The 27,379-nt window shown below is 42.5% G+C and overlaps 1 protein-coding gene across 1 annotated transcript; it reads left to right on the top strand.

Annotated features, from left to right (window-relative positions):
• The first annotated feature begins 324 nt into the window (after window positions 1-324).
• mindy4b (MINDY family member 4B) lies at window positions 325-23,712 on the top strand. Its single transcript, XM_082966085.1, has 12 exons — window positions 325-426; window positions 1,371-1,502; window positions 3,552-3,731; window positions 7,232-7,351; window positions 8,729-8,826; window positions 10,828-10,993; window positions 11,341-11,406; window positions 11,560-11,630; window positions 19,938-20,010; window positions 20,333-20,509; window positions 21,254-21,434; window positions 21,778-23,712. The coding sequence occupies exons 1-12, from the start codon at window positions 325-327 to the stop codon at window positions 21,918-21,920; spliced, it is 1,509 nt and encodes a 502-aa protein (XP_082822211.1). The 3' UTR covers window positions 21,921-23,712.
• Window positions 23,713-27,379: the final 3,667 nt, after the last annotated feature.

Genomic DNA, 27,379 nt, shown 5'->3' with positions numbered 1-27,379 from the left:
GCAGTGTGTGTGGAGGGGTGGGGTGGGGGGGTGGCTTTTCGTCACTGAACCTGATCTGCCTCGGAAAGACCAGGGGCGGAGGGAGGAGAGAGAAGAGAAAGAGAGAGAACTGGGTGGGGCATATAAGTTTACTGCTCACCCAGCAAGGCTTACTCTATCTCTCTCTGTATCCTTCGCTCTCTGCCTCTCTCTTTCCCTCTTTGAATATCCCCTATATATCTCCCTGTCTACCACACCTCTTGGCGACTTCATGTGGAGAGTGTGTATAGTATAGGTATCGTCGTGCTGTAGTTAGGGTTAAGGGTGTCGAGGCCCCGTGGCGTGATGACAGACTACCAGGAGCTCCTACAGACCATCCGGGATCTGCAACCCTCCAGACTTGGCTACATCGAGATCCTTCAAGAGGAGGTAAAGAGGAACCAGGATGTGAGTGATGACAGATACCTCCGGCAGTGTTGGGGCCAATTAGTTTCAGTTCAGAACGCAAATTGGCAATAAAGTCAATTCAGGATGTGAATTGACAGAATTTAAATTAAATTGACCCTAATCCTGACCTCCACTATTGCTGCGCTGGTCCCCTCCGGAGCCAGCATAACTTTTCCACAACATATTTGTCTCTATGTCTGTCCTTCTCTTTCTCTGCTTCCATTCCTCTCTCAGCATACCTTTTGACGACTACATGTAGAGAGTGAGTATAGACTCCTAGAGAGTATGTGTATGGCCCCATCCAGTCACATGGCAAAACAACAATAGGCTATAGGACTGGGTCGTTCAGTGCCTTCAGAAAGTATTCCCACCCCTTAACTTATTCCATATTTTTTGTGTTACAGCCTGAATTCAAAATTATTATTTTTTTAAATCTCACCCATCTACACACAATAACCCATAACGACAAAGTGAAAACATGTTTAGACATTTGTGTAAATGTACTGAAAAAGAAATACAGAAAAATCTTTGTAGAAGCACCTTTGGCAGCAATTACTGCTGTGAGTCTTTTTTAGTAAGTCTAAAAGCTTTTCACACCAACATTTGGCCATTATTATTTTCAAAGTTATTCTAGCTGTAACGAGTGCGCTGGGAGTCATGAAGCAAGTTCAGGGAGTGAGTGTTTCAATAAATGAAACAATAAACAAGTAACACAAACAATGCAACGACATGAAAACAGAGCCAATGACACCTGAGGAAAGAACCAAGGGGAGTGACAGATATAGGGAAGATAATCAAGGAGGTGATGGAGTCCAGGTGAGTGTCATGAGGCGCAGGTACGCAAGATGATGGTGACAGGTGTGCGGGATAATCCGTAGCCTGATGACCTAGAGGCTGGAGGGTGAGTATACGTGACAGTACACCCTCCTGACGCGCGGCTCCAGCCGCAGGACACTGTCAAAGGGGCCGAACCCGGGGATCAGGAGCAGACCGGTCATGATGCGCGAGAACCTGTCATGCCAGCTGAGGCACGGGGACCTGTCGAGCCGGCTGAGGCAGGGAAGCCTGGCGATCTGGTTGAGGCATGAGAGCCTGTAGCAGTTCCCGGACTCAACGTCATTACTCTGACACAAAAATAAAATAAAAAAACACTCCCTGATGCTTCCCTTAGGTGAGGTGTTATTCTGTAATGAGTGCGCTGAGAGACGGGAAGCAAGTTCAGGGAGTGAGCGTTTCAATAAATTTATGAAACAATAAACAAGTAACACGAACAACGTGTCAATAACAGCTGAGGAAAGAACCAAGGGGAGTGACAGATATAGAGAAGATAATCAAGGAGGGGATGGAGTCTAGGTGAGTGTCATGAGGCGCAGGTGCATGAGACGATGGTGACAGGTGTGCGGGATAAACAGCAGCCTGATGACCTAGCGGCCGGAGAGGGAATATACGAGACACTAGCTCTGTCAAATTGGTTGTTGATCATTGCTAGACAACCATTTACAGGTTTTGCCATAGATTTTCAAGTAGATTTAAGTCAAAACTGTAACTCGGCCACTCAGGAACATTCACTGTCTTCTTGGTAAGCAACTCCGGTGTAGATTTGGCCTTGTGTTTTAGGTTATTGTCCTGCTGAAAGGTGAATTCATCTTCCAGTGTCTGGTGGAAAGCAGAGTCAGGTTTTCTTCTAGGATTTTTCCTGTGTTGAGTTCCATTCTGTTTCTTTTTTATCCTGAAAAACTAAGCAGTCCTTAACGATTACAAGCATACCCATAACATATGGAGAGTGGTACTCAGTAATGGTATGTATTTGCCCCAAATATAACACGTTGTATTCAGGATGAAAAGTTGATTGCCATGCCAAATTCTTTGCAGTATTACTTTAGTGCCTTATAGCAAAAATAATGCATGTTTTGGAATGCTGTACAGGCTTCCTTCTATTCACTCTGTCAATTAGGTTAGTGTTGTGGAGTAAAACTACAATGTTGTTGATCCAGCCTCAGTTTTCCATCACAGCCATTAAACTCTAACTGTTTTAAAGACACCTTTGGCTTCATTGTGAAATCCCTGAGTGGTTTCCTTCCTCTCTGGCAACTAAGGGTGGAAAGACGCCTGTATATTTGTAGTGACTGGGTGTATTGATACACCATCCAAAATGTAATTCATAACTTCACCATGCTCATAGGGATATTCAATGTCTGTTTTTTTTATTTTACCCATCTACAATAGGTGCCCTTCTTTGTGAGGCATTGGAAAACCTCTCAGGTCTTTGTGGTTGAATCTGTGTTTGAAATTCACTGCTTGACTGAGGAACCTTACAGATAATTGTATGTGTGGGGTACAGAGATGAGGTAGTCATTCAAAAATCATGTTAAACACTATTTTTGCACACAGAATGAGTCCATGCAACTTATTATGTGACTTGTTAAGCACATTTTTATTCTTCAATTTATTTAGGCTTGCCATAACAAAGGGGTTGAATACCTATTGACTAAAGGCATTTTTTATTTGTAAATATTTCAAAAAACATAATTCCACTTTCACACTATGGGGTTTTGTATGTAGGCCAGTGAAAAATCTAAATTTAATCTATTTTAAATTCAGTGTGGAAAAATGTGGGAAAAGTAAAGGGTTGTGAATACTTTCTGAAGGCACTGTATATGTGCCACCGTGTCCAAACTGAATGGAAAACAAAACAGCCATGAGGGCTGAGAGATGGAGACAGAGAGACACATAGCGGCAGAGAGTTCAACCATATGTTTACCATCATCTCATTCATGTAATCTTATCATATTGCAGGTTCTTGTTGATTGGATTAATGTCAAGATTCAATTCAAGGAGTGTTATAGAGCAGCAAACTAGACTGCTGATAATGTACCTTTTGAAAGGTATTTTCCCAGATTTTCCCAGAGATCGCAGTCACGGTAAAGGCTGTGCATGTCAGCTCAATCGTTATTTACCTTTAAAAGTCTGTTATAGGGTTCTGCGGATTGAAACCTAGCCTGAACCTCTTTTAAAGAATGTGGGGCTTTCTCAAAGAAGAGGAATTGTGTGTTGTTGGAATATGTGCGACATTGTGAACGATAAGGTGGGATCTTTCTGATGGTCTCTGTCACGTCTCTCTGCAGAGGCCTCTGGAGAGGACTAAGCTTGAGGAGGAAAGCGAGGATGGCACAGGCGGGCCACCGTCCATGGCACAGCCGCCTCGTGGAAACGCCAACCTATTGACAGTGCCCTACTCTATCCCCCGGGCACTGACTGTCTCTCCAAGCCTAGGAGGGCTCCCTATCACACCAGAGTTAGCTGGGGTGAGTCTGCACTAGCAACATGAGCTGGTCACTTGACACCTGCTGCTTCCAATTGCTGTGTTTGTGTGTTTCACTGTGTGAGTGTGTGTGTGTGTGTGTGTGTGTGTGTGTGTGTGTGTGTGTGTGTGTGTGTGTGTGTGTGTGTGTGTGTGTGTGTGTGTGTGTGTGTGTGTGTGGCCAGTGACAAAAGAGCAGCAACACAGAGACCTTATTTATTCATGGTCCTCTTAAGCAATGGATTGAGTTAGCAAGTGTGGTCATCTGAAAACAAGTTAACAAGGTCTTTTACTACAGCTAAATGATCTGGAAACTGTTTTTGAGTAGTTGTTTTCCGTACAGTCTCTGTTGACATCTGTCAAAACTAGGACTGTGGAGGTCATTACATTTTGTCAGCTGGTAATTGTCAAGCAAATAACTTCCGGTCTCACGGTAATTAACCGTTAATTAACATAAACGCGTTTAGCATCTCCTGGTTTCCACGCATATCCTACAAGCCACTGATGCAGACCTTTGAAACATCTAAATTTTAGAAAGTCTAATAAATCCATGTAATATAGACTACACCATCACAATAAACCCATTATTTATTTTTAGACAGGGCTAAAGAAACATTATGATATGAAGAAAATGTTGTCTATTTCAGAAGAACAGAATAGCATACTCTGAGTTGTCCTTATGTTAGGGCCTGATCTGGCTATGCCATGTGGCTGTGAGCTACACTAGTTAATTTAGCAAAAAAGATTTGATTTTGTGGCATTATTTTATAGTATGAATAATACAATTGAACATTGCTGAATAAAAAAGAAAGGATACTTTCTCCAAACGATTTCCGAGGGAGTGTGCACATGCGGGTATTCGATGTTGAGTAGTTAACAAAGAAACACGTCCTCCTATATGCTTAATTTAGAGTTATTTATGCAACTTTAGTTGTGATACAAACGTTGGGCTATATGTTTTGATTTTTAATACATTCTAATGCATTCATGTCTGCATGATGCAATTCTAATGATGATTTGAAAAAAGTAGCATGAAAGGCAAAAGCTCTGCTTTGTTTCTTGTGCAGGCTGCACACACTTCATCAGTTTCTCATTCACAATTTGACAAGCACTTGATAATATTCTCACCAGGCCTCAAATTTACCAGTGGCATCCCCCTTGTGTGTCATCAAAAAAATGCCCATGCCTTTTACAGCCAAAGTGGCCATTGTGCCCTTGGGCTGAATATAATCATTTTAATTCCCTTCTCCCAGCAGCCTGCTCCGAAGCACCTCTCACTCACATGGCGCTCTCAGATATTTCAATTCTTATTAGCCAATACCGGTCACGTGATCGGGTCCTTCCCACAGCCATCTCATCTCCAAAGTAGGCTACAAGTGAAGACAATCAGGGACGCAACTGTGAGCGTCCCTCTTATCGAATTCCAAGGCGCATATTGAAGATGTTAGAAGCACTGTCCACATTTACATTTTGTCAGCCAACAAGATGAGTAGACCTAACAAACAGCAAAAGCACTAGACTACTATACCTTATAATACAAATGTTGACCTATTATATTGCTTAACTTAACTAAATAAATATTCCAAACATACTCTGGGACAGTTGTGGGATGCGATAGATCCCAAATGAATACAACCACTCGCATCAAAAAGCAATGAGGCTGATGCAACAGATCAGAACGTTTATCTTAAAATGCTGATAAACTGTTAGTCTATTTCTTCATATTATAAGCGCAGCAATGCACACATGGCAGTAGGCTATAAGTGTAAACGTCCCAAAATGCAATCAATTAGTGGGAAAATTCTGTTCTCAAAAGTGACTGCAAATGCTTTATTATAAAGGTGCATTTTTATAGTGAATTTTTTTCCCCCAAACTTGAAACTCACACGCCGCCTACATATGCAGGTTCAGCTGTTATTTGGCCACATTAGTTGTGATACAAACCTTATCAAAACATATAGGCCTATGAGCTAGGCAACATGAGGTGTGTGACTATGATTGGAAAAGTCACAAGAAAAGGCATACACTGTTTCTTGCTTTACTGCACAAGCTGGGACTCATTTGCAAGTGATAACACATAATTCACAAGTCATAGGCTAATATTGTCACCGATCAGACTATAGCCTACTAAATAATATGCTGTATATGTGATATTCGTTTTCAATGGACCATTATCATGCATGAGTCTTGGAACAGGGGCAAGGGGGGAAAAGTATTCAGACCCCTTGACTTTTTCCACATTTTGTTACGTTACAGCCTTATTAAAAAATGTATTACATTTTTTTTCCGTCATCAATACCCCATAATTACAAAGCAAAAACAGGTTTTTAGACATTTTTGCAAATGTATATATTTTTTTAAGTATTCAGACCCTTTACTCAGTACTTTATTGAAGCACTATTGGCAGCAATTACAGCCTTCTTTGGTATGAAGCTTGACACACCTGTATTTGGGGAGTTTCTCCCATTCTTCTGCAGATACTCTCAAGCTCCGTCAGGTTGGATGGGGAGCGTAGCTGCACAGCTATTTTCAGGTCTCTCAAGAGACGTTAGATCGTGTTCAAGTCCGGCTGGGCCACTCAAGGACATTCAGAGACTTGTCCCGAAGCCACTCCTGCATTGTCTTGGCTGTGTGCTTATGGTGAACCTTTGCCTCAGTCTAAGGTCCTGAGCACTCTGGAGCAGGTTTTCATCAAGGATCTCTCTGTACTTTGCTCCGTTCATCTTTCCCTCGATCCTGACTAGTCTCCCAGTCCCTGCCGCTGAAAAACATCCCCACAGCATGATGCTGCCACCACCATGTTTCACTGTAGGGATGGTGCCAGGTTTCCTCTAGGCCGGACGCGTGGCATTCATGTGCCTTTTACTGAGGAGTGGCTTCCGTCTGGCCCCTCTACCATAAAGGCCTGATTGACAGAGTGCTGCAGAGATGGTTGTCCTTCTGGAAGGTTCTCCCATCTCCACAGAGGAACTATGGAGCTCTATCAGAGTGTCAATCAAGTTTTTTTAGGCTACTAATGACCATCAGCAGCATCAGAGCTTGGAGAAGCCTCGTTACCGTGACTAAACGGTCATGTGGAATTTGACTGTGGTCATGACTCGTGACCGCCAGTGTGGTGGTAATACGGTCACCATAACAGCTCTAGTCAAAACCAATGTGAATCTTGCATGGATGGACAGGGACTAGAAAAAGGCCTGGCATTTCTAATAGGCCCATTTTTTTGTCCTCAAAGCCACCACATTGGCCTATTTTCTTTCTTGACCCTAACCCATTATTTGCCAAATAATGATCATTTTGCACAAAAACCCCAGTTGAGACAGGCCCACTGGGCGAAAGATGGGCCAGCCCATCTGACATTTGCCAAACTGTCCTTTGACTGTTGCCTCTCTAAATAAATACACATTTACCTAGAGCTGAATTACAAAGGTAGAGTTTTGATTAGAAATATTCAGATATAAAATAGATGTCAAGCTCTGGTAGAGGATATGTTTTTTTGTCTTTCAGAACCTAAGGAAGATTTTGTTTGGCAATACTTTTTACGTCTTCAACTATGAGTGGAAGAAGTCCTTCTTCAAATTCAGGGAGCCCTACTCCAACCTGTCCTATGCCCTGGAGGCAGAAAGAGTGAGTAAACAAACAGTGTGTGTGTCTCAATAATCTCCCCTTCTTCCTGAAGTGTGCACTCACTCACTATGAAGCGACGAAGTGCACACTTCAGAAGAAAGGACCGATTTATTGGGCTACAACCAGTGTTGAGGATGGGAACTTTGAAACAGGGTGGAGAGACTTTGGTCAAGAGTAGCAGTGTGGACTTTTGATCATTGAAGGATAATTGACTTGAATAGACTAGTAAAACTAGCCCCTACAGAACCAAGTGTTTTTTTTTAAAACACTATATGCTAATTATATATATATTTTTATAGTCATCATAGTGAAAATACTGGCATTTAATGCCAGTAAAAATGCTAGCCAGGAGATTCTGGAGGCTGCTAAATAACCAGCTAACAAACGTAGAAAAGGTATGAATGAAATGGCAGCACTGTATGTTGTTTACTATCATTCTAACAATGTAGAATTGTTACCTATTTTACATATACCCAGAAGAATCAAATGCAGTTATTTAAAGAATTACAGAGCCGTAGGCGGCATTGTAGATGGTTTCATAAGGGCCTCGTTAAGGTGATTAACTAACTGCAATGGCACGCCCTGTATTTTTGCCCAATCTGAGTCTTATTTAAGAGATAGTTATACCTGTCAAATAAATGCGATGATGACACAGTTGTTATCTCAGATAGAGGATCGACAGGTGATATTCCTACAAGCTTAAAGGATCAGACCGTTATATAACAGTTGTAATTGAAGACCGGGGTCTTATCTGTAGTTCTGAAATAATGCCGTCCCCCTCCTTGTGACTCCTCGGTCCTAAGACCCATGCTGCTACACGTACATGTCTTCATTAATCAAATGTACCCCTACCCCTATCTCTTGCTTAACTGTAGTAGGATTAGGTTCCACCTTAAACAGACTCATTGGGTAATGTGGTATGTAACTTCTTTGTCCAATTTCAGTGAGTCGGATGTCGAGACCCTCTAGACTAGAGTCTAGCCCAAACCAATTAACTGAGATAGACTGCTAAGCTGTTTTCTGGGTGTGAAATCATCACGGTTACACCATTAGCCAGTTGTTGTTAGACTTAATTATAGATCAGTGTCACCATTATCTCAGGATGTGTCAAGGTGTCTGGTCTCACATAATAAGGTGATTTAATGTTTAGTGTTAAAGGTGACTTAACGTTAAATGGCTGCCTGTACAAGGTTAGGAACGAGAAATAAACCATGACTCGGAAGGTCAATTAGCGATACTGTAACGGATCTTCCTCACACAGGGAACTCGTTGTAGGGAAAGTTCCTAAAGTCATGATTCATTTATTTTTCGTTAAGGCCAAACTCAAGACATTTTGTTCAACAGTAGTTTTAATGAAACAGCATATTTTTTCTTTAGGGAGGATCCCGTGCCATTCAAATGGTGGTCCAAGCGAACATTATCAAATACTTGCTCTTCACCCGCCAGACCAACTCAGACTGTTGCAGACTGCAAAGGTGAGAAAATGGCTCAAATTTGACTAAATCAAGTCAAATTAAACCCAATCGAATGTCACCCGACTAGAAACAGTAAAATTAATTTTCACACTATGCCTGCTCCTTGGACACGTATGGGTCAGAGGCCATAGTCTTAGCCCTGCATCTCAATAGTCATTTTTACCGTAGCGTGCACTTGTTCTCTTCCCTTCTTCCCTTAAAAGGAAAGGACTGATATAAGAAATATGGATGAAACTTGTCTTGCACCAATACAATGCATTTACAGTTGACGTCGGAAGTTTACATACACCTTGGCCAAATACACTTAAACTCAGTTTTTCACAATTCCTGAAATTTAATCCAAGAAAAAATTCCCTGTTTTAGGTTAGTTAGGGTCACCACTTTATTTTAAGAATATGAAATGTCAGAATAATAGTAGAGAGAATTATTTAGTTCAGCTTTTATTTCTTTCATCACATTCCCAGTGGGTCTGAAGTTTACATACACTCAATTAGTATTTCGTAGCATTGCCTTTAAATTGTTTAACTTCGGTCAAACGTTTCGGGTAGCCTTCCACAAGCTTCCCACAATAAGTTGGGTGAATTTTGGCCCATTCCTCCTGACAGAGCTGGTGTAACTAAGTCAGGTTTGTAGGCCTCCTTGCTCACACACGCCTTTTCAGTTCTGCCCACAAATGTTCTAGAGGATTGAGGTTAGGGCTTTGTGATGGCCACTCCAATACCTTGACTTTGTTGTCCTAAAGCCATTTTGCCACAACTTTGGAAGTATGCTTGGAGTCATTGTCCATTTGGAAGACCCATTTGTGACCAAGCTTTAACTTCCTGACTGATGTCTTGAGATGTTGCTTCAATATATCCACATAATTTTCCTTCCACATAATGCCATCTATTTTGTGAAGTGCACCAGTCCCTCCTGCAGCAAAGCACACCCACAACATGATGCTGCCACCCCCGTGCTTCACGGTTGGGATGGTATTATTCGGCTTGCAAGCCTCCCCCTTTTTCCTCCAAACATAACGATGGTCATTATGGCCAAACAGTTCTATTTTTGTTTCATTAGACCAGAGGACATTTCTCCAAAAAGTACGATCTTTGTCCCCATGTGCAGTTGCAAACCATAGTCTGGCTTTTGTATGGCGGTTTTGGAGCAGTGGCTTCTTCCTTGCTGGACGGCCTTTCAGGTTATGTCGATTATAGGACTCGTTTTACTGTGGATATAGATACTTTTGTACCTGTTTCCTCGAGCATCTTCACAAGGTCCTTTGCTGTTGTTCTGGCATTGATTTGCAGCTATGTACGTTCATCTCTAGGAGACAAAACGCATCTCCTTCCTGAGCCGTATAACGGCTGGTGTTTATACTTGCGTACTATTGTTTGTACAGATGAACGTGGTACCTTCAGGCATTTGGCTCCCAAGAATGAACCAGACTTGTGGAGGTCTATAATTTCTTTTCTGAGGTCTTGGCTGATTTCTTTTGATTTTCCCATGATGTCAAGCAAAGAGGCACTGAGTTTGAAGGTAGGCCTTGAACTACATCCACAGGTACACATCCAATTGACTCAAATGATGTCAATTAGCCCATCAGAAGCTTCTAAAGCCATGACATAATTTTCTGGAATGTTCCAAGCTGTTTAAAGGCACTGTCAACTTAGTGTATGTAAACTTCTGACCCACTGGAATTGTGATACAGTGAATAAGTGAAATAATCTGTCTGTAAACAATTGTTTGAAAAATTACTTGTGTCATGCACAAAGTAGATGTCCTAACCAACTTTCCAAAACTATAGTTTGTTAACAAGAAATTTGTGGTGTGGTTGAAAAATGAGTTTTAATGACTCCAACCTAAGTGTATGTAAACTTCCGACTTCAACTGTACATGTGTAAGGAGGAGTGAAGGAGTGTACACTTGGGGAGAAAGGACAGATTATTAGGACAAAGGGGGAAAAAGTGAAGAGACATGGCATTGACTGTGCTCTCTCCCTCTGTCTCTGCTCCTGCCCAGTCTGAGTGAGGTGGGTGAGAAGGAGCAGGAGAGGGCTCTGGCCGTCGCACTGACTGACATTCTGTGGGCAGCTGGTGAGGAAAGGAGTGCCACCATCTCCTTAGTGACATCAGACTACTGTTTCACCCCCCACCTGGACTACAAACTGGACAACTTCACTGAGAGAGTATGGCCTCCATTGTCATAAGTTGCATGCCAGGGCATGATTCACAAAGTGTCTCAGAGTAGGAGTGCTGATTATAAGATCAGGCCCTCCCTCTTATTCATCATGATTTAAATGGCAAAACTGATCCTAAATCGATTCTACTCTGAGACACTTTGTGATTAGGGGTCCAGACCTGAAATAGCATGTGGTCATCTAGGAACATAGGAACGCCTTTATTAATGTATCATGACTGTTCTAGTTTTTACCATCACTTAACCTTCTGCTGGACAATAGTTGGCAAATGTCTCTAGTGTGTAGTGACATCCATCCTGTGTACTGAGAATTTGTTTTTCATTCTTTATTTCCAGCTACAGCTTTTTAGTTTCAACAAGAAAGAGGATGTCAAGAAATTTGTCTATGAGCACATCCAGTGTGTGAGTAAACAAGTAATTTTTAGCTAATATGTGGGTAACACTTCCTAGTACTGGCTGCCCAGGTTCCAAAGTTTCTGGACCAATACAAAAATAACCTGTTTTGGATGGTGACTGTGTAGTGTCATGTTTCTTTTCCCCCTCTCCTGCCTGCAGTTTGAAGATGAGGGGAGTCATGGAGTCATCTTGTTTCTCTACAGCTTAATCTTTTCAAGGACCATCACCAGGTATACAATCACCAGTCCAATGCACCGGAGCTCCTTAAAAGGATAGTTCACCCACATTACAAAATTACTAATTTGTTTCTTCACCCTGAAAGCAATTGATGGACTAGGAGAGACCGCAATCCACGCTTTGGATTTGTTTACCTAGCCACCAGTGCTTGACAAGGGCTGAAATAGGTGCTGGTACTCATTTTGGTTGCCGGTACTGTTTATATTTAGGTGCAGGAGCTCCACAATAATGTTGTGCTAATATTTTATAAGATGTGCAGGTGCTCAAGCAGTAAAACATTTGAGGTGCCGATATTCAGTACCGGTGAGCTCCTGTCCGGGCAAGCACTGCCATCCCCTAACTATAGCATTTTATAACCAAAACCCATTGGAATGTACTCAATATTGGCAAGTTTAACATTTCAAACCCAAAGAGTGTATTACACTCTTGGCTCTATTTTAAGAAACCTAACGCAATGGTAAATCTTAGTGCTGGCAGTAGCGTTATAGGTTTGGGGGTGTATCAGATTTTTTTGTTGCTATTTTCACAACCTAAATTATGGGTGCAGTAGCTGGCAGTGGCAAGAAAGTGCTCGGTTTTGATGCAGGAAAAAGTTGTAGGTGTGTCGAGGCTTGACCCCTCACTGACTAATCAGAACATGCTCCATGGCTAAATATGTGGTTGCTTCAAGTTGTGTATTTATGGTCTTTTATGTATTTTTTTATTTTTTATTTCATTTAACGTTTATTTAACTAGGCAAGTATTGCGGTGTCATCAACTCCAATTCGAAATAACAAAATGTAGGCCTGTCCCATATTTGCTAAATATGTTGAACATGTTTGTGGTCCACATTATTCTAAATAATTGCATGGCTTCATGATGGAAATATACTGTTAAACATAGCATTCCCACTCATGGGCAAAAATCTGAGGGGAGAAAAAGTACGTGATGATGGCTGAACAGGTGGAAATTAGAGAATTTAGCATTTTTCAAACACCTGAAACCAGTTTTCCTGCAATCTAGAGCTATAATAATTATGCTTAATTCTATGTAAAACAATCTGTATATTTCTCTGCATATCTAAGCATACCTCTTGAGCTGGCTTGTTTTTCTAAATGAAATAAATATGGTTCTCCGCATCTTTGCTAAAGTCTGGGTAAAAGATTGAAAGGACATTTAGTACATTTAGTAATTTCTTGCTCTTCTAAAGCGTACTAACCTTGCCAGCTTTTTTGTTTCGCGCAGAGGAAACAAAGACGTTACGCGCTTGGCGCCGACGGAGATGGTCGCCCAGCTTCAGGTCCTTAGGAAACTATGCAGTTATTTGTTTTTTATGTATTATTTCTTACATTGTTAGCCCAGGAAATCTCAAGTGTTATTACATACAGCCGGGAAGAACTATTGGATATAAAAGCGATGACAACTTACCAACATTACAACCATGAGTACGTCTTTCCCGAAGCGGATCCTTTGTTCAGACCTCCACCCTGGACATGGGATCGTATCCCAGAGGCCGACCCAAAACAACGCGGTCACCGCAGGAGAGGCAGACGGAGATGCCTACTGGTCAGACTCAGAAGGCGAGCACACCATCCACCGCTCCCGAGCATATTACTCGCCAATGTCCAATTTCTAGATAACAAGATGGACGACATTAGGGCACGAGTTGCCTTCCAGAGAGACATCAGAGATTGCAACATTCTCTGTGAAACATGGTTCACTCGGGATATGTTGTCAGTCAGTACAGCCACCCGGGTTCTTCATGCATCGCGCTGACAGAAACAAACATCTCTCTGGTAAGAAGAAGGGCGGGGGTGTATGCCTTATGATTAACGACTCATGGTGTAATCACAACAACATACAGGAACCTAAGTCCTTTTGTTCACCTGACCTAGAATTCCTTACAATCAAATGCTGACCGCATTATCTTCCAAGAGAATTCTCTTCGATTATAGTCACAGCCGTGTATATCCCCCCAAGGCAGATACCTCGTCGGCCCTGAAATAACTTCACTGGACTCTATGTAAACTGGAAACCATACATCCTGAGGCTGCATTTATTGTAGCCGGGAATTTTAACAAAGCTAACCTGAGAACGAGACTTCCTAAATTATATCAGCATATGGAATGCGCAACACAGGCTGCTAGCATTCTGGATCATTGCTATTCTAACTTCCTCGATGCATACAAAGCCCTCCCCCACCCTGCCTTCGGCAAATCGGACCATGACTCCATTTTATTGCTCCCAGCCTATAGACAGAAACTAAAATAGGGAACGCCCGTGCTCAGGTCTGTCCAATGCTGGTCTGACCAACCGATTCCATGCTTCAGGATTTCTTCGATCACGTGGACTGGGATATGTTCCGGATAGCTTCAGACAACAACATTGATGTATATGCTGACTCGGTGAGCGAGTTTATTAGCAAGTGCATCAGAGATGTCGTACCCACTGCGACTATTAAAACGTTTCCTAACCAGAAACCATGGATTGATGGCAGCATATGCGCAAAACTGAAAGCGCGAACCACCGCTTTTAATCATGGCAAGGCGACTGGAAACCTGACCGAATACAAACAGTGCAGCTATTCCTTCTACAAGGCAATCAAACAAGCAAAGCATCAGTATAGAGACAAAGTAGAGTCGCAATTCAATGCCTCAAACATGAGACGTATGTGGCAGGGTCTACAGTTAATCACGGATTACAAAAAGAAAACCAGCCCCGTCGCGGACATCGATTAAACAACTTCTTTGCTCGCTTTGAGGACAATTCAGTGGCACTGACACGGCCCGCTACCAAAGCCTGTGGGCTCTCCTTCTCCGTGGCCAACGTGAGTAAAACATTTAAACGTGTTAACCCTCGCAGGGCTGCCGGCCCAGACGGCATCCCTAGCCGCGTCCTCAGAGCATGCGCAGACCAGCTGGCTGGTGTGTTTACGGACATATTCAATCAATCCCTATCCCAGTCTGCTGTCCACACATGCTTCAAGATGGCCACCATTGTTTCTGTTCCCAAGAAAGCTAAGGTAACTGAACTAAATGACTATCCCGTTGCACTCACTTCTGTCATCATGAAGTGCTTTGAGAGACTAGTCAAGGAGCATATCACCTCCACCCTACCTGATACTCTAGACCCACTCCAATGTTCTTACTGCCCCAATAGGTCCACTGACGATGCAATCGCCATCACACTGCACACTGCCTTATCCCATCTGGACAAGAGGAAAACCTATGTAAGAATACTGCTCATTGACTACAGCTCAGCATTTAATACTATAGTACCCTCCAAACTCGTCATTAACCTCGAGACCCTGGGTCTCCACCCCGCCCTGTGCAATTGAGTCCTGGACTTTCTGACGAGCCACCCCCAGGTGGTGAAGGTAGGAAACCAAATCTCCACCCCGCTGATCCTCAACACTAGGGCCCCACAAGGGTGCGTTCTCAGCCCTCTCCTGTACTCCCTGTTCACCCATGACTGCGTGGGCATGCACTCTTCAAACTCAATCATCAAGTTTGTAGACAACACTACAGTGGTAGGCTTGATTACCAACAACAACGAGACAACCTACAGGGAGGAGGTGAGGGCCCTCGGGGTGTAGTGTCAGGAAAATAACCTCTCACTCAACGTCAACCAAACAAAGGAGATGATCGTGGACTTCAGGAAACAGCAGAGGGAGCACCCCCCCATCCACATCGATGGGACAGTAGTGGAGAAGGTGGAAAGTTTAAAGTTCCTCGGCATACACATCACGGACAAACTGAAATGGTCCACCCACACAGACAGCATGGTGAAGAAGGCGCAACACCAATTTGGCTTGTCACATAAAACTTTTACAGATGCACAATTGAGAGCATCCTGTTGGGCTGTATCACCGCCTGGTACGGCAACTGCACCGCCCTCAACCGCAAGGCTCTCCAGAGGGTATTGCGGTCTGCACAACGCATCACCGGGGGAAAACTACCTGCCCTCCAGGACAACTACAGCACTTGATGTCACAGGAAGGACAAAAAGATCATCAAGGACAACAACCACCCGAGCCACGGCCTGTTCACCCCGTTATCATCCAGAAGGCGAAGTCAGTACAGTTGCATCAATGCTGGGACCAAGAGACTAAAAAACAGCTTCTATCTCAAGGCCATCAGACTGTTAAAACAGCCATCACTAACACAGAGAGGCTGGTGTCAACATATAGACTCAAATCTCTGGCCACTTCAATAAACGGACTTAATAAAGGTATCACAAGCCACCTTAAATAACGTCACTTTAATAATGTTTACATATCCTACAATACTCATCTCATATGTATATACTGTTCTATACCATCTACTGCATCTTGCCTATGCCGCACGGCCATCACTCATCCATATATTTATATGTACATATTCTTATTCATCCCTTACATTTGTGTGTGTATAAGGTAGTTGTTGTGAATTTGTTGGATTACTTGTTAGATATTACTGCATTATCGGAACTAGAAGCACAAGCATTTCGCTACACTAGCATTAACATCTGCTAACCATGTGTATGTGACCAATAAAATGTTATTTGATTTAAGATAGAGTAGCTAGTCTGTCTAACTTACTTGATTGATAGCCTGAAATAGCTTCTTGGAGGAGGTTGGGAGAATGGGAACCTATCTGGGCTAACTAAAGCCAACTTCATAAAATTGCTAGGTGGCTAGAAGTATTAGAGAGAAACAACAACAACAACAACAAATGTAGTGTGTTTGTGTGTATGTATGTATATATATATATATATATATATATATATATATTAATACTACCGATCAAACGTTTTAGAACAGCTACTCATTCAAGGGTTTTTCTTTATTTTTACTATTTTCTACATTGTAGAATAATAGTAAAGACATCAAAACTATGAAATAACACATATGGAATCATGTAGTAAGCCATTTTATTTTAACAAATCAAATATTTTATATTTGAGATTCTTCAAATAGCCACCCTTTGCCTTCATGACAGCTTTGCACACTCTTGGCATTCTCTCAAACAGCTTCATGAGGTAGTTACGTGGAATTCATTTTAATTAACAGGTGTGCCTTCTTAAAAGTTAATTTGTGGAATTTCTTTCTTTCTTAATGTGTTTGAGCCAATCAGTTGTGTTGTGACAAGGTAGGGGCGTATACAGAAGATATCCCTATTTGGTAACAGACCAAGTCTATATTATGGCAAGAACAGATCAAATAAGCAAAGAGAAACGACAGTCCATCATTACTTTAGGACATGAAGGTCAGTCAATGCGGAACATTTCAAGAACTTTGAAAGTTTCTTCAAGTGCAGTAGCAAAAACCATCAAGTGCTATGATGAAACTGGCTCTCATGAGGACCGCCACAGGAATGGAAGACCCAGAGTTACCTCTGCTGCAGAGGATAAGTTCATTAGAGTTACCAGCCTCAGAAATTGCATCCCAAATAAATGCTTCACAGAGTTCAAGTAACAGACACATATCAACATCAACTGTTCAGAGGTGACTGTGTGAATCAGGCCTTCATGGTCGAATTGCTGAAAAGAAACCACTACTAAAGGACACCAATAAGAAGAAGAGTCTTGCTGGGCCAAGAAACACGAGCAATGGACATTAGACTGGTGGAAATTTGTCCTTTGGTCTGGATCCAAATTGGAGATTTTTGGTTCCAATGGCCGTGTCTTCGTGAGATGCCGTGTGGGTGAACGGTTGATCTCTGCATGTGTATTTGGCACTGTAAAGCATGGAGGAGGAGGTGTTATGGTGTGGGGGTGCTTTTCTGGTGACACTATGATTTATTTAGAATTCAATGCTGTGACGGCCCTGAATTTGTCTGAACCGTCTCAGTGCTTCTCCTTCCAATAGGGCGCTTCCCCTTTTATTCCCAATTAAATAGCCAGCATCAGCTGCGCAAAAGTGGGTTTTGTGATGGTGGTGAGAATGAGGATGTGTTCAACCCTCACTTCCGAAGCGTCTTCACTCCGTTTGGTTTGTTGTATTTAAAAGTGTGCTTTGTAGCCTTGTCTCAAGTTTAACCAGGATTGGATCCACTCATTGCTTCCTTTGGATTACACATCTCAGTTGGTCTCCGCTGGTTCTTCATGGCCTTTCTCCTCTGTTGGCGAATTGGATTGTCTGACTGACCGACTGACTACAACTTTTTTGCATACGGTATTTCATTTGTTTTAGTGTGATGTATACCATGTTGATTTATGTGGTCAGTTGTAGTTGAAGGCGTATTGAGATTTGATACTCTTTATGGTTGTGTGGTAAAAGATTTTGATTGTATTATTGAGACTGGGTTTACGCTATACTTTTATGAACGGACAAACATTGCGTGACTAAGGTCACTTGAGTTCCGGGCTGGACTCTTTTAGGCCCAAGGTACAGGACTTTTCTGGAGGAACCAGAGCTCATTATTTGTTATATTATTATGTGTGTGTGTGATCATTTATGTTGCTAATACAACCCATGCAAAATAATACAGTTGTTTTGAAGTTATTTCCAATGTTTTAATGGTTTATGAAAAGTGTATGTCCACCCTGACTTTTACATGAGTCCTTTGTATTGGTGTAGACTTGACGGACCAGACGGGACTCATTCCCTCCCAAACCAAAAGGAGAAATCGATATTTTCTCTGGTAGGCACAACCTACCTGGCACCTCTGCAAACAATAACCTCAAGTCAAAACCGTTACAAGGCACACTTAACCAGCATGGCTACCACAGCATTCTGCAGCGATACGCCATCCCATCTGGTTTGGGCTTAGTGGGATTTGTTTTTCAACAGGACAATGACCCAACATACCTCCAGACTCTGTAACGGCTATTTTACCAAGAAGGAGTGTGATGGACTGCTGCGTCAGATGACCTGCCCTCCACAATCCCCCGACCTCAACCCAAATGAGATAGTTTGGGATGAGTCGGACCACAGAGTTAAGGAAAAGCAAGTGCATATGTGGGAACTCCTTCAAGACTGTTGGAAAAGCATTCCAGGTGAAGCTGGTTGAGAAAATGCCAAGAGTGTGCAAAGCTGTTATCAAGGCAAAGGGTAGCTATTTGAAGAATCTCAAATAAAATATATTTTGATTTGTTTAACACTTTTTTGGGTTACTACATTATTCCATATGTGTTATTTCATTATTTTGATGTCTTCACTATTACTCTACAATGTTGAAAATAGTAAAAATAAAGAAACTCTTGAATGAGTAGGTGTTCTAAAGCTTTTGACTAGTAGTGTGTGTGTGTGTGTGTGTGTGTGTGTGTGTGTGTGTGTGTGTGTGTGTGTGTGTGTGTGTGTGTGTGTGTGTGTGTGTATATATATTTTAACAGGACAAACCTGAGGGGGCACGTGCTCCTTTGCCCCCTTTAGGCATGTTGCCTCTGTTTGCACTGATATAGGCCTACTGTAAAATGCATTATGTCTGAGCCATGGACATGCCGAACTTCAATAAGCAAGATTAAATTCACTATTAATAAGACCTAAAAACACAGAATCACTCAATAATAAAATGAAACAACTTTTTAAATAGGCTATGTCTAAATGCAGTTGCAGGCACGATATTGGCTCCCCGTGGGCATATAATATTAAGACAACTTAGTCTATGGAGGGTCACTGACACCTTTCATGCAATGGGTATCACACATAATGACTCCAAACTTTTCACAGAAGCTGGACAAAAATGAATGTCCAATATAAATAAAAAAAGGTAAATGCAAACTGTTTTGCTGCTTGTGATATTTTTATCAAATATTGGTGAGGTACATAAGGCTACTGTGTGCGCCTCCTCTGGCAAAATCAATGCCTTTATCCTTATTGCGTTACCACTAAGACCAGCTTTTGGTCGACCTTAAATATCCCTAGTTGTGCTGACTGAAATTGGCATATTGGCGCACATTTTTAAGGTCACACCTCAAATATTTCCAAGTTTCTTCTTAAGTATAGAGTTAAGAAGAATAAGTATTCTTAAAGAAGGTGTTGTGAATCTGGGCCCTGATGTTACAGGTAAATTGCCGAGCCTGGTGTAAGGGGTGAAAAATGCTAGAGTGCCAGTTTTTACATGACGAAATTGCAAACTAACGTGCGTTTGACACTTGCGACTCCTTAGCGACAGCCACAATGCACCAACCATTTAATGATAGGTGCATTGTGGCTTGTGAATAATTCAGGAAATGTAAAGACAGTTAGTTAATACAGTATGTTCCATGTAAGAAAGACTTTGTGGTGTTACACACCACCCTGACAACAATATAATTGAATAATCTTGACATTTTCTATTAATCTTATTTTTGGAGGGAAAAGACCAACTCTAACTAAATCAAGGCATCTTGTTTGAAAGGTTGAGGGAGGATCTTGACTGTACCACCTCTCACTTGCTCCATTTGAGCCTTGGCAACTTTGTGTGTCGTCAGGTAAGTGTGAAGAGTGTTTCTTTGTGGGCCATACTCTTGCTTGTGGGCTTCATGTACAAACAACACCTTGCTTTATCAACAGTTGCTATAGCAGCAACACCTTGCTTTATCAACAGTTGATAGCAGCAGACAGCACAGCAGTTTAAAAGAGCCTACTTTATGCCCTCCCTCAAGATAGACCTCCTGGCATAAATGTGTTATTGTGCAAAAACGGATTCCATTATATCTTTATATACAGTAAATTGCTTTTGCTTTGTATTGGAATATGGCTTAGCCATCACACAAGCATCATGCGTCTGCTGTGGCCCTATGTATTCACCAGGCACTGATGAATCTCCTGCTAACTGGCCGAGCCAGTCCCAATGTATTCAATGGAACTCTGCAGTGTGGTGACGACGGCAGCCCTCTGGAGAAGCCTCTACATGGGGTCCTGGCTCGCAGCGCCGTAGGCTACCTGCACTGGAGCCGCGAGCTGCTGGAACGTACAAAGCTGCCCATGGTACAGTAACAGTGCCTTCCTGTCTTTTTATAACAGCTGCTAATCTCAGCACCCAGAACCGAATCTCGTGCGCACTCGCCAGCTAATTATTAATTTTGTCATGAGACACTAACCTGCTGCTGACACTGCATCTACAGCTCTACAGTCTATCTGTTCGTCTGTCTGCCTGCCTGTCAATCTTTGATCTGTTGATCAGCATCACTCTTCCAAAGTTAACATGGTGGTCCCACAGGCACTAAACTGTCCATACTTTCTTAGCCCGTCCTTTGATCTTTCATTAGTCATTTAAGGGCTGAGGCTGAGCTACTAGAAATGACTCAATAGATCTCCTAGATCAGTGTTTCTCTATCCCTGGTCCGTGGCCCGGCACCGGTCCTTAGGATGTTGCTAATCGGAACCCCAGATGCTTAGCTGACACTGATTTTGTCAGTTCTACAGTGTTCATTTTGATCTGCAGTCCTCCAAAGAGGCAGGATCATAGCTTGATGTTCCCTTGTACCAAAAAAGGATGAGATGCACTGCTCTAGGCCTATATCCATAAAGCTTCTCAAAGTAGGAGTGCTGATCGAGGATCAAGTTTGTCTTTTAGACCAAGTCTCCCCAATTTAAACAAAGCTTAAGACTACATGAACATGGGGGACCTGATCCTAGATTAGCACTCCTATTAGCACTCCTACTCTGAGACGCTTTGTAAATATGGGTCCAGGTGTAGATCTCTCATCTGTGCCCTATGGCGCCCTCTAGGTTGGAAGCATGCTGAAAACACCAAAGTTGCCAATTTGGGTGTGCAGTATCAATGGCACCTACAGCGTCCTCTTCAGTCCCAACCGCTCCCTGCTCTCTGACTGGAAGATGGAGCACCTGTTCCACATGTACTTCTACAATGGCCAGCCATCGCAACAAAGCACAGCCCTGCTGACCATCGGTAGGATGGACTACATGTACCTGTATCTCTGACTATCATTTGATATATTCACATACATTAACCCCTCAGTCTCAATATTGCGTATAATATAATGTATAATGTGCATGTTATTGCATCTTACTAATCTATAGGTCTAAGTGATTACACTTTTGCTTATCAAAGCTAAATGATGGCTTGAGTGTCATCTCACAAATAACAATGGGCATAGGGCCCAGAATTATTCCCTGCTTACACTTATTCAATCCTCTCAGATCTACACAAGTGCCTAGAGGTTAGGGGCTAGGGGTTGGTTTGGGATTCAGCACTCATGTTTTACTGTTAATTAACACCTCTCTTGTTACAGACACTCACTCCCACCACTGGGAGGTAGGGATCAAGGACACCCAGGGAGACCCAGAGAAGAGGTTTCCCTCTTTAGAGATGGCCGTTAGGACCAAATGGGAGGGAGCTGCCATCGACTGGAACGGAACCATGCCTTTTTTCTGACCAGGGAGGATACTTGATGATAATGTTCTGGATTCCTAATACATTTTTTATGCATCCGTTTGTCTGGTTTGAAGGTGCCCTTATGCTACCAACCCACTCAAGAAAGCAACTAAATGTTCAGTTCCAGCCGAAAACACAAAAAGTGTGTTTGCAACTTTTACAGCTTAGGCCGGGATTCAATCCCATCATGCTTTGCGGAAATGCACCAATTAATGGCTATATTTCTGCGTTCACAGTAAACACTGCATATACAGTATGTCAGCTCAATCGGAAATTACCTTTAAATGGAGCATTATCGATAAAACACGATCGGATCCCGGTCATAGAAAGATAAGAGGTCAATGTAAAGAATTTCTTACTGTGTATTATTTGTCAGGCATTCTATTGTACTTTTTTACAAAATGTTCTGTAAAATAGGCCTATACTTTAATGCTGTTGGCCCATCATAGGTTACCCACATTATTCAAAAACCAATTCCTGCAGAATTACATTCATTGACAGTTTGAGAAGCTGTTTAATTGAGTGAGGATATTATGTCTTTTCAATAAGACTACTATACAGCATAACTATTTCTATTGAATATTTGTGGCACAGCCTACATTTGTCAGTTTTGGCTGTATTTTCTTTGTGTCATCGTTAGCCTAATATTTTGATAAGAAAACTTGGGTTAGTAGGCTAATTTGAAAATTGTGATTTTTTTTTGTTATATATGCATATTATAGCCCAAAACCTTTTCCATGCATGAATGAAATTTGTTTTTGCTGTCTTTGTAATCTATAGGGATTTTACAGTGCTTTCGGAAAGTATTCAGACCCTTTGACCTTTTCCACATTTTGTTATGTTACAGGCTTAGTACACAGCCTGGGTTGTCTTGGCTGTGTGCTTAGTGTCGTTGTCCTGTTGGAAGGTGAACCTTCCCTCCAGTCTTAGGTCCTGGGCACTCTGGAGCAGGTTTTCATCAAGGATCGCTCTGTACTTTGCTCTGTTCATTTTTGCCTCGATCCTGACGAGTGTCCCAGTCCCTGCCGCTAAAAACATCCCCACAGCATGATGCTGCCACCACCAAGCTTCACCCTAGGGATGGTGCCAGGTTTCCTCCAGATGTCACGCTTGGCATTCAGGCCAAAAGGTTCAATCTTGGTTTCATCAGACCAGAGAATGTTGTTTCTCATGGTCTGAGTGTCTTTAGGATGCTTTTGGCAAACTCAAGGCGGGCTGTCGTGCCTTTTACTGAGGAGTGGCTTCTGTCTGGCCACTCTACCATAAAGGCCTGATTGGATGGAGTGCTGCAGAGCAGGATGTCCTTCTGGAAAGTTCTCCCATCTCCACAGAGGAACTCTAGAGCTCTGTAAGAGTGACCTTTGGGTTCTTGGTCACCTCCTTGACCAAGGCCCTTCTCCTTGTTCAGTTTGGCCGGGTGGCCAGCTCTAGAAAGAGTCTTGGTGGTTCCTAACTTCTTCCATTTAAGAATTATGGAGGCCACTGTGTTCTTGGGGACCTTCAATGCTGCATAATTTTTTTGGTACCCTTCTCCAGATCTGTGCCTCGACACAATCCTATCTCGGAGCTCTACAGACAATTCCTTCGACCTCATGGTTTTTCTGTGACATGCACTGTCAACTGTGGGACCTTTTATAGACAGTTGTGTGCCCTTCCAAATCATGTACAATCAATTTAATTGATTGAGTGTTTGTTCTACAATCAAGTTGTAGAAACATCTCAAGGACGATCAATTTCGAGTCTCATAGCAAAGGGTCTGAATACTTATGTAAATAAGGTATTTCTGTTTTCTATTTGTAATAAATTTGGTCAAATCTCTAAACCTGTTTTTGCTTTGTCATTATGGGGTATTGTCTGTAGATTGCTGAGGATTTTTTTTAATCCATTTTAGAATATATATACTGTATGTGTACTATGTTCCCTTTATCCAGTCTTGTCAGACAGTGAATCTGACCATATTTGCAATGTTGTTACTCTGTATGACAATAGGTCTATAACCAGGAAACAAAATATTGAAACAAAATGATCCCTTACTTTGCAATTTTACATTACATTTCATTACACAAACACAATAGGCCTAACTGTTGTTTTCATTAGCTATGAATCAGTCAATGAACAAGTCAATAAGATGACATTTTATGGCGGAGGGCAGCCTTGAGGTTAGAGGCTGACCAGTAACCTCAGGTTTCCCGTGAGAATCCCATTTAGGTTTTGCCACAAATGTTCTTTAAACTTACTGTTGGGGCAACCTTACAATTACCACCTGGAGTAGAACTGAACTGAACTCGTCCTATAGAGTCTCTACACCACATTTGGTACTGTATTCATATGCCACTGTATCCATAGGCTGTTGTAACTGGAGGGGGCAGGAGTAGTGTAGTTTATGGGCGGGGGCTTGACACACTCAAATTATAGGCCTACTTTCTTGTGTAATCCTTGGCCGTGGGCCTTGTTTACACAAGCAGCCCAATTCAGATATTTTTTGTCCACTAATTGGTCTTTTGACCAATCACATCAGATTTTTTGACACCAGATGTTTTTCAGGCCTGATCTAACTGGTCAAAAGACCAATTAGTAACAAAAAAAAGAATTGGGCTGCCTGTCTAAACGCAGCCGTGGAAGTCCATTGAGAGAAAATACTGTACAACCTGGGAATTAAATGTGCCCACCATAATCATGAGAGAGAGATGACGATATTGACGAAATTAGACGCTATTGCAATATAATTTTCATGTCCTTGGTGATTTTAATAAGGAATCGCACTGCTGAGTGAGTGATATCAGTAGTCTCCTGACTGTTGAAATTAAACATTGTTTACATCTTAGATATTCATGGTTGTCAGCCAAATCAGTAGCAACTTTGGGAGTTCCGATCTTTTACCAACGATGAGTGGCCCGTCCATTATAGTACCCGGTGCCAAGACCTGCATCAAAGAGCATCTCTCGCCCTCACCGGCCACCCAGACCTCCCTGACGATACAACCAAACGGCAACCTCGGCTGACCTCATCCCTGAACAGGGTGCAGTGTCCCTGCAGCAGCACGAGCTCCCCCCGTCTCTAGTGTACTGTGTGCTTCGACTATGTTCTATCTCTGATCCTGCAGTGTCGAGCTGGCCATCTAGTCTGCAACCAATGTCGGCAGAAGCTGAGTAGCTGCTCGATGTGCAGGGGCTCACTCACCCCAAACATCCGGAACCTGGCCATGGAGAAAGTGTCATCCACGGTGCTATTTCAAGGTGTGTATACAGACAGTATGCTTCCCTCTCACCCTCAGTGAGGAGGATGAACAGAATGAATGTTCAATGCATTTGTGTTTTGCATTTGTTCTTCTGTTTGTATTTTGAGGTACAGTGGAACTGCAACAATAACAGCAATAAATGATTCCTGATAGTGATAATGGTGTGATCAACAAGTGTTGAACCCAGAGGGACATACTACAAAGCAGGATCAATGAGTCAACCAGCAAACTTGCCTAAATATTCTGAAATAATGAGCTTGAAATTGACATGGTCTAATTGACCAAAAAACACTTAAGTCTAGCTTTCTTATTGAACCAGAAAATAAATAGTTATTTCCGGTTGTTTATCAAAGATGGTTGGCTAACTCATTGAGCCTGCTTTGTCGTATACCCATTTTTTACATTTTAGTCATTTAGCAGACGCTCTTATCCAGAGCGACTTACAGTAGTGAATGCATACATTTCATTAAAAGAAAATTATCCGTACCGGTCCCCCGTGGGAATCGAACCCACAACCCTGGCGTTGCAAACACCATGCTCTACCAACTGAGCCACACGGGTCTACTGCACTCCACTAGAGCGTATTAGCCCACTGAGCTAAAGCCTGAAGGCATTAACTTGGGGAGACGAAACAAGTCTTCAGGGAAATTTAAATTGTCGCACAAGTGTGGTTCTGAACCATCCTGGTTACAATGGAATAACGTGAGCTAAGTAAGTGGGCTCCTGAGTGGTGCAGTGGTCTAAGGCACTGCATCTCAGTGCTAGAGGCATCACTACAGACCCTGGTTTGATTCCAGGCTGTATCACAACCGACCGTAATTTGGAGTCCCATAGGGCGGTGCACAATTGGCCCAGCGTCATCCGGGTTAGGGTTTGGCCGGGGTTGGCCGTCATTGTAAATAAGAATTTGTTCTTACCTGACTTGCCTAGTTAAATAAAGGTTCAATAAAAAAATGTAAAAGTGAATGGTATAAACACTGTAAACATCAGTAGACTGTCCAACTGGCCTAACCTATGGCTTCAGTAGACTACTGTTCTGTGTCCTGTGCAAGATGAAAAGGAGATAGTTACAGTCTCTATGATGGCATGACAAATTAAATCCATCAAATTAGAGACCAAATTCTATCTATTCTGCTTTGCAACTGGAGTTAACGTTTGTTGTATTGTACCAGAACATTGAGCTTTGTACAACAGCTGATTAAACTTGCACTGTAAAAGCGTGATTTTTATTTTTGTTGATCACATTTTATTTCTTGACATAGGACCTTCTAATCAGCAAGTTTGCATGTGCGAGAGTTTTGGCTTGCGTGGTGATATGTTAATATTGATCAATGGAGGCAAATTGGTTAATAGAACAATAAAGACTTCCAAACCACTCTGCCAATAACAGCTAGTTTTCAGTTTTCCCCTCCCCACTCTCAGACATTCTTGCTTTTTTCAATTTTAATGGAAAACTGTTACAGTTTATTATAGTAAGATACTCAAGAAAACGAAGGTAACGGAACTAAATGACTTTCGCCCCATATCACTCACTTCTGTGAGTGCGAAGAGAGGCTAGTTAAGGAGTATTTCACCTCCACCTTTCCCGACACCCTAGACCAACTGCAATTAGCATACCGCTCCAATAGATCCACGGTTGGTGCAATCACCATCGAGCTGCACACTGCCCTATCCCATCTGGACAAGAGGAATACCTATGTAAGAATGCCTCATTGACTATAGCTCAGCCTTCAACATCATAGCACCCTCCAAGCTCATTATCAAGTTTGGGGCCCTGGGTCTGAACCCCGCCCTGTGTAACTGGGTCCTGGACTTCCAGATGGGCCGCCTCCAGGTGGTGAAGGTAGGCAACAACACTTCCACTACGCTCATCCTCAACACAGGGGCCCCACAAGGGTGCTTACTCGGCCCCCTCCTGCACTCCCTGTTCACCCATGACTGTGTGGCCCCACACGCCTCCAACTCAATTATCAAGTTTGCAGACGACACAACAGTGGTAGGCCTGATTACCAACAATGACAAGACAGCCTACAGTGAGGAGATGAGGGCCCTGGCAGAGTGGTGCCAGGAAAATAACCTCTCCCTCAACAAAACAAAGGAGCAGTTCGTGGACTTCAAGAGGGAGCACGCCCCCATCCACATCGACGGGGCCACAGTGGAGAACGTGAAAAGCATCAACTTCCTTTGTGTACACATCACTGACAATCTGAAATGGTCCAAC

The sequence above is a fragment of the Salmo salar genome, chromosome 20, assembly GCF_965601325.2.
Source record: "Salmo salar chromosome 20, fSalSal1, whole genome shotgun sequence".
Lineage (NCBI taxonomy): Eukaryota > Metazoa > Chordata > Actinopteri > Salmoniformes > Salmonidae > Salmo > Salmo salar.
This window is presented reverse-complemented; position numbering and strand designations above follow the sequence as displayed.

Coding starts and splice junctions, on each gene's coding strand:
- mindy4b (XM_082966085.1), top strand. CDS start 325: ATGACAGACTACCAGGAGCTCCTACAGACCATCCGGGATCTGCAACCC. Junction 1,503..3,551: donor CAGGGAAGCCTGGCGATCTG/GTTGAGGCATGA, acceptor GTCTCTCTGCAG/AGGCCTCTGGAGAGGACTAA. Junction 20,510..21,253: donor AACGTACAAAGCTGCCCATG/GTACAGTAACAG, acceptor GGCGCCCTCTAG/GTTGGAAGCATGCTGAAAAC.